General features: G+C 31.4%; 2 protein-coding genes across 2 annotated transcripts; both read left to right on the forward strand.

Moving 5' to 3' along the window:
- The first annotated feature begins 2,938 nt into the window (after window positions 1-2,938).
- Window positions 2,939-4,516, forward strand: LOC120178408 (transcription factor MYB35-like). Its single transcript, XM_039184261.1, has 3 exons — window positions 2,939-3,086; window positions 3,204-3,333; window positions 3,559-4,516. Exons 1-3 carry the CDS (start codon window positions 2,954-2,956, stop codon window positions 4,436-4,438), a joined length of 1,143 nt encoding a protein of 380 aa, XP_039040192.1. The 5' UTR covers window positions 2,939-2,953; the 3' UTR covers window positions 4,439-4,516.
- A 4,609-nt stretch (window positions 4,517-9,125) lies between these two features.
- Window positions 9,126-11,372, forward strand: LOC120178432 (eukaryotic translation initiation factor 5A-like). Its single transcript, XM_039184275.1, has 5 exons — window positions 9,126-9,292; window positions 10,100-10,222; window positions 10,309-10,365; window positions 10,456-10,530; window positions 11,123-11,372. Exons 1-5 carry the CDS (start codon window positions 9,170-9,172, stop codon window positions 11,222-11,224), a joined length of 480 nt encoding a protein of 159 aa, XP_039040206.1. The 5' UTR covers window positions 9,126-9,169; the 3' UTR covers window positions 11,225-11,372.
- The last annotated feature ends 284 nt before the right edge of the window (window positions 11,373-11,656 follow it).

Genomic DNA, 11,656 nt, shown 5'->3' on the forward strand with positions numbered 1-11,656 from the left:
TCCACATTTTTTTAATATTTTATTGCTTAAATTATTTCCTTATTTTTTATTAATTTATTTCTTTCCTAGCTTATTTTTTATTTCTAATTGATTTATTGATTAAAATATTAACTTGATTTACTTTCTTTCTTTGTTAACGCATTTTAAATATTTACTTTTTTACTTTAAATTAGTTTTATACTTCTTTGAATATATTTGTATTTATTATTCTTTTCCATATTAGTTTTATGTGATATGCATGCATGTCTTTTATTATTTGTTTAATTTTGATGTTAATTTATCTTTTTGTGTATATTTTATATATTGTATATTTTTTATATTGTTTTCTTTAATTGTGATGCTTGTAACTCTATTATTTTATTTTGTAGACTACACTTAATTTATTATTTTTTTACTTTGTTTATCATAACACTAATTCATTTTGTTTTAAAGTAAGGATTCTTAAAGGTAAAGTAATTTTAATATCCACTTTAATTTGCGATCAAACTTTATTTTCAATAAAAATTATTCATTCTTTATTTTAAATTGTTCATGAATCATTTGCATTATAATCCATGCATGTAAACTAAATTGATTCTTTAATTTGTTTCTTTTAAAAAAGAATTAATGATATTTTATGAAGCACATTGATTGTTTGCATGACATTTTTATTTCTAAAGTATGATGACCTCATCCACATTACTCCATTATTTTACATAATAAATTAAAAGGTAAGGCTTGTTTAATTTAATTTATCGAAAAGGATTATTCTAATCCACCTGATAGTTTAATTCGATAATTTAAAGTAAACGAGCACCCTCCAGTGAAACAAATAAAAAAATTATCACTTTTAAAATCAATCGGAGGGTAGAAAGTGAAATATTCTCGTATTTAGATTTGTCGAAAATAGGTCTCTCGACCTTATTTGGAGATTTAAATTCGATACTTCTAAATATACGAACATTCTTTATCTATCTTAAAGGCCCGGTAATTATATTAATAAAAATTTTGCTTGTTGCACAATTTTAGGTAAATAAATATTATGAATAAGGTATTCCTTGTTTCCTTCTAGGGAATTGTCACTCTACCTTATATTAGGTGGTGATTCCCTTTCGGTTCGAAATGTTGGAATGCCAATTAAGATCTTCGATGAAACGATTAGTGATTGATCGATTTAATTGGGAATGAAAGGGATATCATTTTTCCTTATATATGGTAGTTAACTTTCCTCAATTAAATGTTTGAATCGTTAATCTTTTTTCTTGGGTTTTAAATATCATGGTATTTATTTAATTAAATAGGGGATCATTAGTTAAATTAAATTTGAACCCATAAATTCCATCGCAAAGACAATAATTAATTAACTAGGTATTGATTTTCGGACGTTGTGAGGTATTGATCATTCTCCACATATAATCGACTCCTGAACCTATTTTTTTGGAAAGTGGACCTAAATATTGTATTAATAATTTTTTAAAATTAAATTTTATTAAAATGACAACATTTTAGGTGATTCAATCACACTCTAAACAAATATTGCCGATTCCCTCCAATCACACCTTAAAATATTATTATAAACACGTCACTCTGTTGATAAAATTAAAAAGTAACGTGGACCAATAAAAATGTTAATTTCTATAAAAAAAAAAGAAAAACAAAAAAAAAATCATAATATTATATCATGATAGAAAAATAGTACATATTCCTAAATATGCAATCTATACATTATTTTAGCACATGTCATTCTAGTAGTATGTAACATTAGCATTGAAGGTTGTCACAACTCATTAATTTATGGTTGAAAATACAGGATTGAATATGAGTATCATATATATAATTATATATCCCACTGTCCCACACATTAAAAATTTCATATATTTGACACGAACTCAGCGACCTCAGTAGTAAATGAATTATTGTTATTTTTTGAGGTCCTAGTTCGAGCACTAATAATGTCATGGGCGTGAACGTTCAATGTCAAATGGTTGAGAGGTATCTTTGAACATGTATTGTCTTGTACTTACCCCAGATAAATAAAAAAATTCATATCCCTCCTACATTGTTGTTCTATATCTCCTTGTTTATAATGTTTAGGTTTTTTTTAAGTGCGATGTTCGATTAAAAATTCAGTATTTCTTTTTTTGAATTAATTACTGGAATTCGATCTATTGACCGACTAATCCAAATCGGGTACTGCAGAGGCGAGGGCGACCCTCCCAATCCAGTTTGCTCCATTCGTAAACGACAGGATTTGAACCCTTGGCCATACTTAAGGGACCTAGTGCCTCATCCCACTAGACCAACTGGTTATTGGTAAAAATTATGTATCTTCTTATTAGTGTAATAATCATAATATCGATCGGATTAAGAATCAATCGACGGGTTGCAGACGAATTTTAACAATGTTATATAATTCACACCGAAATGATGTTTTTTTTTTCTTATAACTTGAACAAGTTTAACACTTATATTTAGAATCTTTTTCATCATTTATTCAATTAGTTAGATCTATCAGTTAGAATAGTTACTCTCATCAAACCCGTGATTATAAAATAAAGTAACAAAAACCCATTTCCTCCCCTCACACAACGAATGGATTTAATGCTAAACAAACATCACATGAAATTATTTTTAATGTGATTTCCACTTAGATATATTCTAAATTTAACCAGAAAATACACCCACATCAAACCTGACCCTATGAGCCTATGTGAATTCATTTCTAATGCAAAGATGTCATGTCATCATGCAAATTTGATTATATGAAAATCCAATCTCTCATGCATTCCATGCTCTTCTCTCACTCGATACCTTAAATCCTCTCTCCCCACCATTCTTCTTTCTCCTCACACAGCACAAGAAAAGGCTACATTGTAAGTCATTTTCATGATTCTTTTCTCTCTCTTTTTTTTTTTCGGGTTATTTTCGTTTTCCGTCGTCGTGAATTCACGGGTTTTTGATTCGACAGATAAAGATGGTTCGACCTCCTTGTTGTGACAAGCTGAATGTGAAGAAAGGGTTGTGGAGTGAAGAAGAAGATGCAAAGATACTTGCTTATGTATCTAAGCATGGTACTGGTAATTGGACTGCTGTTCCGAAAAAAGCAGGTTAAAAATTACTGTCAAGTCTGTAATTTTTATTTTACTTTGGTAGTTTTTTTCTTCGTTTCTTTTCTTCTTCTTTTTCCTATGGGACCTCATGTCATGTCTGAATGTGGTGTTCAGGGCTTAGAAGATGCGGGAAAAGTTGTCGACTCCGATGGACTAATTACTTACGACCGGATCTTAAACGCGAAAGCTTCACTCCTCAGGAGGAAGAGTTGATCATCCGGCTTCACGCCGCGATCGGCAGCAGGTAATGTCAGTTCCGGAACATTTCATGTATGCTGTGGTACATGCTGCAGCTCGGTGCAAGTGTCGGATACATGTACTTCGTAAACAAATGAAGAGTTCGAGTAAAATTCTGTTTTGCTAACAGTTTTTTAACAGCCTGTTTCTGTTATTAGTGCAAGACATATTATGTGACACTGTCTTTTATGTGTGTGTGTGTGTCTGTTTTTTCTTTTGGTTATGGTTCCAGGTGGTCCATCATATCCCAACAGCTTCCCGGAAGAACAGACAATGATGTCAAAAATTACTGGAACACTAAGCTGAAGAAGAAACTTTCGGAAATGGGGATAGATCCGGTTACTCACAAGCCTTTTTCTCAAATCCTAGCCGATTACGGGAACATCGGCGGCCTCCCGAAGTCGAGAACCCGGATTGGTTCCCTAAACCGAGACATGAAGAATACATTCCTGATAAAACCGGAGCTGCATCAACCACAACCACCAACAGCAGCAACACAGGGATTCACCAACATCAACAATAACCAACTGATGACACATATGGCAGCACCCCCCGGGATCGAACCGATCTTCGCGAACAACAATGTTAACCATCATGCTGCTGCTGCTGCTGATTGTGACTCCCTGGACCTTCTTTCTCAGCTCCAAGCCATAAAACTCGTGACCGAGGCCTCGAACTACACCGGTTACCAAATCGTCCTGCCTACGTTCCCTAATCAGTACCCGTTATCGTTATCGTCGCCGTCTTCATCGTCTTCCACTACTTCTTCCTCCACTTGTTCCACTGCAGCTCAAGATAAAACCGGCCTCACCTTCAGTTGGCGCGATTTCCTTCTCGACGACGCGTTCCTACCCCCTCAAGTACCCGAATCCTATGACATTGCACTGCAAAATCACAGAAGCAACAACACTAGTGTCCAACACATGGACACTAACAACAACAACAACGACAATGACAACAGAGTCATCCCGGGAACTGGGAGCGAACCGCTAAGCTATGGTTTTCAATCATCATCATCATCAACTGAAAGTTCATTTGTGGCAGCCATGCTTGATCAAGAAAAGGAGATGTTCTCTGAGTTTGCAAATCTTTTGGAAGATCCTTGTTATTAACTTTAAGTAGGTCCATTATATATATATATATATATAATTAAGAATAATTGAAATATGAATAAAAACTTCTAGTAATGTGTACTCACTACTTTGTTTCCATGTTAAGGCTTATGAAGAATCTCTGTTGCAACACTGTGATTTTAACTGAGGAGTTTGTTATTAGTTCATCCTATCTTATACGAGTGCAATTATAGTACCACTTCAATTAGATACTTTCTTTCATTTTAGTCTTTGAATTCTTCTTTTTTCCCAGAATAATCCTTGCATTATTTCATCATTGAATTGTTTTTTTCCATCCAGCTCAGTTGGTAGAGCACAAGGTTTCTTAACCTTGAGGTCGTGGGATCGAGTCCCATGGAGGGTATTTCATAATTTGGAGGTCTCTTATGGAAGCTGCTCTCAACCTAGTGTTGGGGGCAGCCTACTATCTTACCTCCCCCTTACCCCATTACATATGGGAACAAGGGACATCCATTTATTAGCATAATGCGAATAGAATACGTCTAACATTTCATTGAATAATCACTTTTACAACTATTTTTTGGAAACACGTTAATCTAAACATTTCATTTTGCGTCAAAATGGGCTCTTTCTGAATGGAAACCATCGGTCAACGCCTTGAGACGATGTGAAAATCTTACATGGCGTCTCAAGGGGTTTACTCAAGGGGTTTATTGTTAGTTGAGTAACTGTTTTCATCCACATAGGGTTCATTTCAACCCAAAATGAAACGTCGAGGGTTAACATTTTTAAAAAAAGTCAAAGTGATTATTCAATCAAATGTTAAAAGTATTCTTTTTACATTATCCCTTGATAATTGAAGTTATTTAACTGTTAACTTTTAATAGAAAAATATTATTGAGGTCATTTATTTATAATTATAAATCAAATTGATAAAATATATAAATATTTACAACTAAATACGTTGTTATGTCAACTATTAATCGATAACATTATTTTTATTTTAAAGTTAATGACATAATGATAAAAACAATTAAACTAGATTAATCAAATGAAAAAAAGTAATATTTTAATTTAATTATCTAAATACAACTTAACTAATTGTCCAATTAACATGGGTTTATTTCACCCATTTTTGGAGGTTGTGTCATGACAGTATCATCAAAATAATTAAAATTCTAAATTCATAAACTAAATTGATAGAAATTATTAAATTTAGTGATTAGATATTGCTTTATCTCTTAATATTTAGAGCATGGCATTTACTAATTCGTCTTACGGATGGTAATTTAGCCCGAAATCAACATATTTCAATTTGATCCAATTTTAATAGGTGTATGTTTTTTTAAAATCGAGTTTGAGTAAAATTTTATATAGAATTCGGCCGAATCGGGTCGAGGGTGAAAAACCTCCGATTCGATCTGTCCCGTAGGTAATATAGCAATTTTCATATAAATTTATGGATAATTGTTATAATATCTTCTCTCTATAGTTTTCTTATTTAGGTTATTCTTTTATGTTAGTTGAGTCGAGTTTATAATCTAAAAATCGATTTAGGTCAGATTCAAGTGAATGGTGTACATTTTTTTAAATCGGGTAAACAAAATATATTTTTTAAGTCGGCACGAATTTGAGTGAATGGTATATATTTTTCGGATCGATTCGATAAAAAACCAATCCCACCCAATTGATGCCATCTCTAATTCAGCCTCTTGATTTTGCTATTGAGCCATGGGATTGCTTGGGCCTTTTAAGTCAACTAATTGGGCCTCACGTAGAATTACACATTAATTTTAAAGTGAAATGTTTTTAAATGATTTAAAATTTTATAATTAAATAAATTTTATCTATAGATTTCTATCATATGATATTTAATTTTTGAGATTTTGAATTCGAGTTAGGTAATAAACATTCATTATTAAATGGTTGATAGTCTTCGAACATATACTGTCTTGTATTCACTCCACGTTTGTTGAAAACGTTTTTTTATATTTGCTTAAAAATAAATAATTTATATATATTTAAATAATTTAGAGTAATTACGAGGTAATATGTATTTAAAAAATTTCTTAATCAATGATAATACATACTCTTTACAGTTGTTTGAACCTAGAATCTTAGAATAACACTTTTTTTAATCACTTTATTCGGGTTGAAATAATTTACATTTATTTTTTATTAAAAATTAATTATACATCATCATATAATTTACTCAAAACATATAAAATCATACATAATAAATACAATAAAAATTAATATTTTTTATATTTAATTGGAAAAAATAAACAAATAATTTGTGTGGCGTTCGAATAACGCAGGAGCATATTCCAACAGTCAGTCATTATCATCACCGATTAGGACTTTATCACTAAAAATCATCGGTTGAAGGGACCCACCCATCTCTTCCTAAAGGATAACACCGAATAAATCTGAGGGTAAATTACAAATTTGACAGCTAAACTTTAATTATCTCATATTTCATTCACTATACTTTATATCTTTTTAATTTTCTCACTGAACTAAATACATTGGATTTTTTTGTCACTCAATCGTTTCCTCACTAACAGTGTTATAAATAGACTTTTAAATAGATAAAAATGAAACTTTTATTTTTTTAAAAAATAGCATCGTTTTAACGCTGTTAACTATTTAACGAACGAGTGAAAAACACATGTATTAAGTTTAGTGGAAAATTGAAAACTTTTAAAGTTTAGTGAGTAAAATAGGATAAAGAGTAAAGTTTAGTGGTAATATTTGTAATTCACCCTAAATCTGAAAACCATAAGAACTATTTTAAAAAGGTTTAATGTTAACCTTACCCCCTCTACTTTTATGACTTTCGAAATTTTGTTTCTTTGGACTTTGATAACACGCATTTAATGTTTACGAAAATATCAATTTTATTGATCACATTTTAGTTATATATTCAAACAAATGTAGTGACTAAATTCAAAAAGTTCAAAGTGTACGGGGACTGAATTTGAATTAGAACACTTTAAATATAAACACACAAATATATTCTTATATGTAATTAAAAATTAAATGGAATTGATAAACCAATATTTACTATAAATTAGTATTACAAGTCAGTTCGGCATCAACTGAGAGTAATTAATATTAGAGTTAATTGTCTAAGAGTCCTTAAACTTAACTTCATTCTAAATTATTTCTTAAATTTAAAACAGTTTATATTCAACATTCAAATTATGGGTTTATTTTAAAATAATCTCAACATTTTAAAATATTTTATATCTACCCTTAAACAATCAATATCGTTCTATTTTGATCATTCTATTAACGTGTAATTAATTATAAAAGTTAGAAAAATTAATTTATTTTTAAAGGTCTCGTAAACTAAACTCAGTTAATAAACATTAATTGAAGAATAAAATGAAATAATATTGATAATTTGAGGATTGATATAAAATATTTTAAAGTTGAAGAATTAATTTAGAAGAAAAATTATAATTCGAAGATACATATTGTACAATTATCTCATAATATTATAATTTTTTCACTCTATTATATACAGTTCAAATAACACATAAAAACATCAATTTAAAATTGAACAGATGCTCAATAAAGTATAATTAATTTTTATTACTACATTTTTATATAAAATATATTTTACATCCTAAATGTGAGAAACTCTAGTAGTATTAATAGAATTCAATTAAATTTTGACATTCAAATGTATAATTTAAAAATAAAAATTTAATTAATAGTTTAAATTTAGATTTAACAAAAATCAATTAACAATAGGCTTAATACAAAAATAAGTGACTGAACTTTGTCTAAAAAAACGTTTTAGTGACTAAAGAATTTTTTCGCTAAAAATAGGTGCCTAATGTTTCTAAAGTTATACATTTAGGTGCCCGCCATTAAAAATCACCCTTTAATTGACCGTTAAGTGACACGTGTCACATTCTGATAATTTTGAGAAATTATTTAAAAAAAATTGTATTAAAAAAAAGGAACGTTACCCCGTGCTTCTTCTCCATCTCCCCATTCCCCTTCCTCTTTCCCCTGCAATACGTCGTCGATCGGTCGGTGGTGACCATCATCTCCATTATCATCGGTACCGACGTCGACCTTCGATCAAACTCTCGGTGATCTTTCACCGTAAGCTGCCGCCGTTTGTCGTGGAGAAGCATTCGAAGTTTCATCGGATTTTAAGTCACTGTTGCTATTTTCGTCGATTCTAATCGATCCCGACGTGCAAATGCCACACCGTCACCACCATTCGAACTACCATCCAATTCCACTCAAAACCCATCCTCGTCATCATTCAATCAGTGCTCCTCTAGTGTTTCATCATGGTAACGAGATTGAAATGAGATATTTTAGTTTTTTTATAATTTCATTAAAAGTTTAAGGTTTTTTAAAAATAAATTAAGTTTTTTTTTAAAAAAAATATTTTCATTAAAAATTTATTATTAAAAAAATATATAACGGTGATACCTAAAAGTGTAACGGAGAAAACTTTATTTACTAATTTTTAATAAAAAATTCTTTAAACACTAAATCGTTTTTCGAAGTAAAATTCAGACACTTAATTTTGTATTAACCCTTAATAATATTATCAATTACACTTTAATTTTAAATCAAACACCTATAGTAAAGGGACTCAGATCATAATTAAACTCTTCAGAAATAAAACAACAAAAGAATCTTGTACTATATATATAATTAAAAACACGCACGTTTGCTCTACAATTTCCCCATTTTTCCTCGGCCAAATCACAGAAAGTAAACAACAGCAAGCTAATAATGTCCGACGAAGAGCACCATTTTGAGTCGAAGGCCGACGCCGGCGCCTCCAAAACCTTCCCTCAACAAGCTGGAACAATCCGTAAGAACGGCTACATCGTTATCAAGAACCGTCCTTGCAAGGTATGATCTTTTGAACGATCTCCATGATATCATCGTAAAATGAACTCGGAATTATCTTTTTGGATTTGGGTTTTTTTTTTGTGATTTGCATTGAGATTTGAGATTCTGATTGCTCAGATTTGTTGATTTTAGGTGTTTTAGTGGTCGGGTAGTTGAAATCTATATTTTTTTCGTTTGATTTCTACTTTTTTTTCTTTTTCCGAAGTGAAAAGTGACGTTTTTCGTTTAATGGAATTGAAAATTGAATTTGTTTTGCTTTTTTATTGTTTTTTTTATTTTGTTTTGTTGTAGCTTTTGTTAAAGTGCCAAAACAGTAGAGCGAACACTCGGAGTCTTTGGTTTTGAGAATTTTATGATTCTTCTGATGATGAAGCAGACAACTCACAGTCTTTCGTATTTTTTATAATTTTTGGATGATTCTTCTGATGATGAGAGAGCTGATGATATGGCATGCGATAAAATTAGTGCTTAATGTTGATTTGCACCCTGTGATTGTTATTTGGATTTTAGTTTTATTAAAAATTTTGGTAAATCAAAAAAGTGTTTTCTTTATTTCTTTCTTTCTTTCTTTTTTGGGGGGTGGGGGGTGGGGTTGGGGACAAAAACAAACAACTCAGAGCCTTTGTTATTTGGAAATTATAATTTTTGAATGATTCTTATGATGATGAGCAAACTGATGATATGGCATACAATAATTTAGTGTCTGTTGATTTGGATTGGACCCTATGATTTTTATTTAGATTTGGGTGCATAATGGTTTGCAAATTTAACTAATTTGGTTGTTCCATTGAGTGGGGAATTTAACAGGTTGTTGAAGTTTCCACTTCCAAGACCGGGAAGCATGGACATGCTAAGTGTCATTTTGTTGGAATCGACATCTTCACTGCTAAGAAGCTTGAAGATATTGTTCCTTCTTCCCATAATTGTGATGTATGAATTGTTCTCATTTTGGTTTTAACTTTAATCTATCATGCAATTGGGTTGTGTTAATGAATAATTTTGTTTGTTTCTAACAGGTTCCGCATGTCAATCGTACTGACTACCAGTTGATCGACATTTCTGAGGATGGATTTGTAAGTTCAATTTGCCTCCTTTTTGCTTGATGCTCCTTTTTATTTTTGTGTTTCTGTGTGTGTTTCTTCTAAACTAGTTAAATTTTTCAGATGAGCTTGCTTACTGAGAGCGGAGACACTAAGGATGATCTGAGGCTCCCAACTGATGAGAGCTTGTTGAAACAGGTCGACTATCTTTGATTCTTGTTTTTTTATGTGGTTCCTTTTTAATGAAGTAGCTCTTTCGTTTTATTTGTATTACTGTTTTAAGTTCTAAAAAAACGAACTCCTCTGTAAGTTGGCTACTATTATTATATTTTTTTAGTGCAGTGCAATTGGCCCCCTTTAACCACACGAGGGAAGCTTACACCACTGTGAATTTCGATTAGTTTTGTTTAAAAAACAAGTTTTATGTTTTACTGATTTCAAACTTCTGATTTCCCAGCCTCTTGACACAGGCACCCTGATTGAACCCCGAATATCATTAGGTGTTTATAATCCTTTTAGCATGTTTGAACCGGCTGAAATCGTTTGTTCTTTTGTTTCTTATTATGATGCTGCTGGATTTTGCATCTCTCTTTTGCACTATGTACTTATACGCTTTCATTTCACTTTTTCACTGTGTACGTATAAATCGTATATGCTTGCATTTCTCTTTTGCAATGTGTACGTATACGATTGCATCTCTTTTCCACTGTGTATTTAACACGGTTGCATTAATATCTCTACATAGCCGTAGGAACTATCATCTGATAATACCTTTTTTTCTTGACTGCAGATCAAGGACGGTTTTGCCGAGGGAAAAGACCTTGTTGTCTCTGTTATGTCCGCAATGGGGGAGGAGCAGATTTGTGCACTCAAGGACATTGGTCCAAAGTAGTTTAAGATTGATGATATGTTGCCTTTTATTGCACTACTTAAATCTAAATATTTTGGTTAAGAACTTTGAATAGTTTGCCTCTCCAAGACTTGGGAGTATAAATGCTTTTCGGATAGTCTTTTTTATGTTCAGCACGGATACGAAAAAACACCATTAATAGCTATTTGTTGTGCTGTGTTAAAACCGTTTCTCTTTTACAGGCCTTGGTTTTCATCTATGTCGCTTCGATTCTTCATTTTGCTTGAAATAGGTTAGCCTATTCTACCGACAGCTCTTCCTTTTCCGTTGAAGCGTTTTTGTTCGACGCTCGTATACGTGTCGGTTCGATCTTTTAAATATGTGAAAAGCGTGAAAAACTACTAGAGCACGCGTTGCATACATCTATATGATGCTCAGAAGAGTTGTAACATGGATGGTGATATATTGATACAA

The sequence above is a fragment of the Hibiscus syriacus genome, unplaced genomic scaffold (assembly GCF_006381635.1).
Source record: "Hibiscus syriacus cultivar Baekdansim isolate YM2019G1 unplaced genomic scaffold, ASM638163v2 tig00112349_pilon, whole genome shotgun sequence".
Classification (NCBI taxonomy): Eukaryota; Viridiplantae; Streptophyta; class Magnoliopsida; order Malvales; family Malvaceae; genus Hibiscus; species Hibiscus syriacus.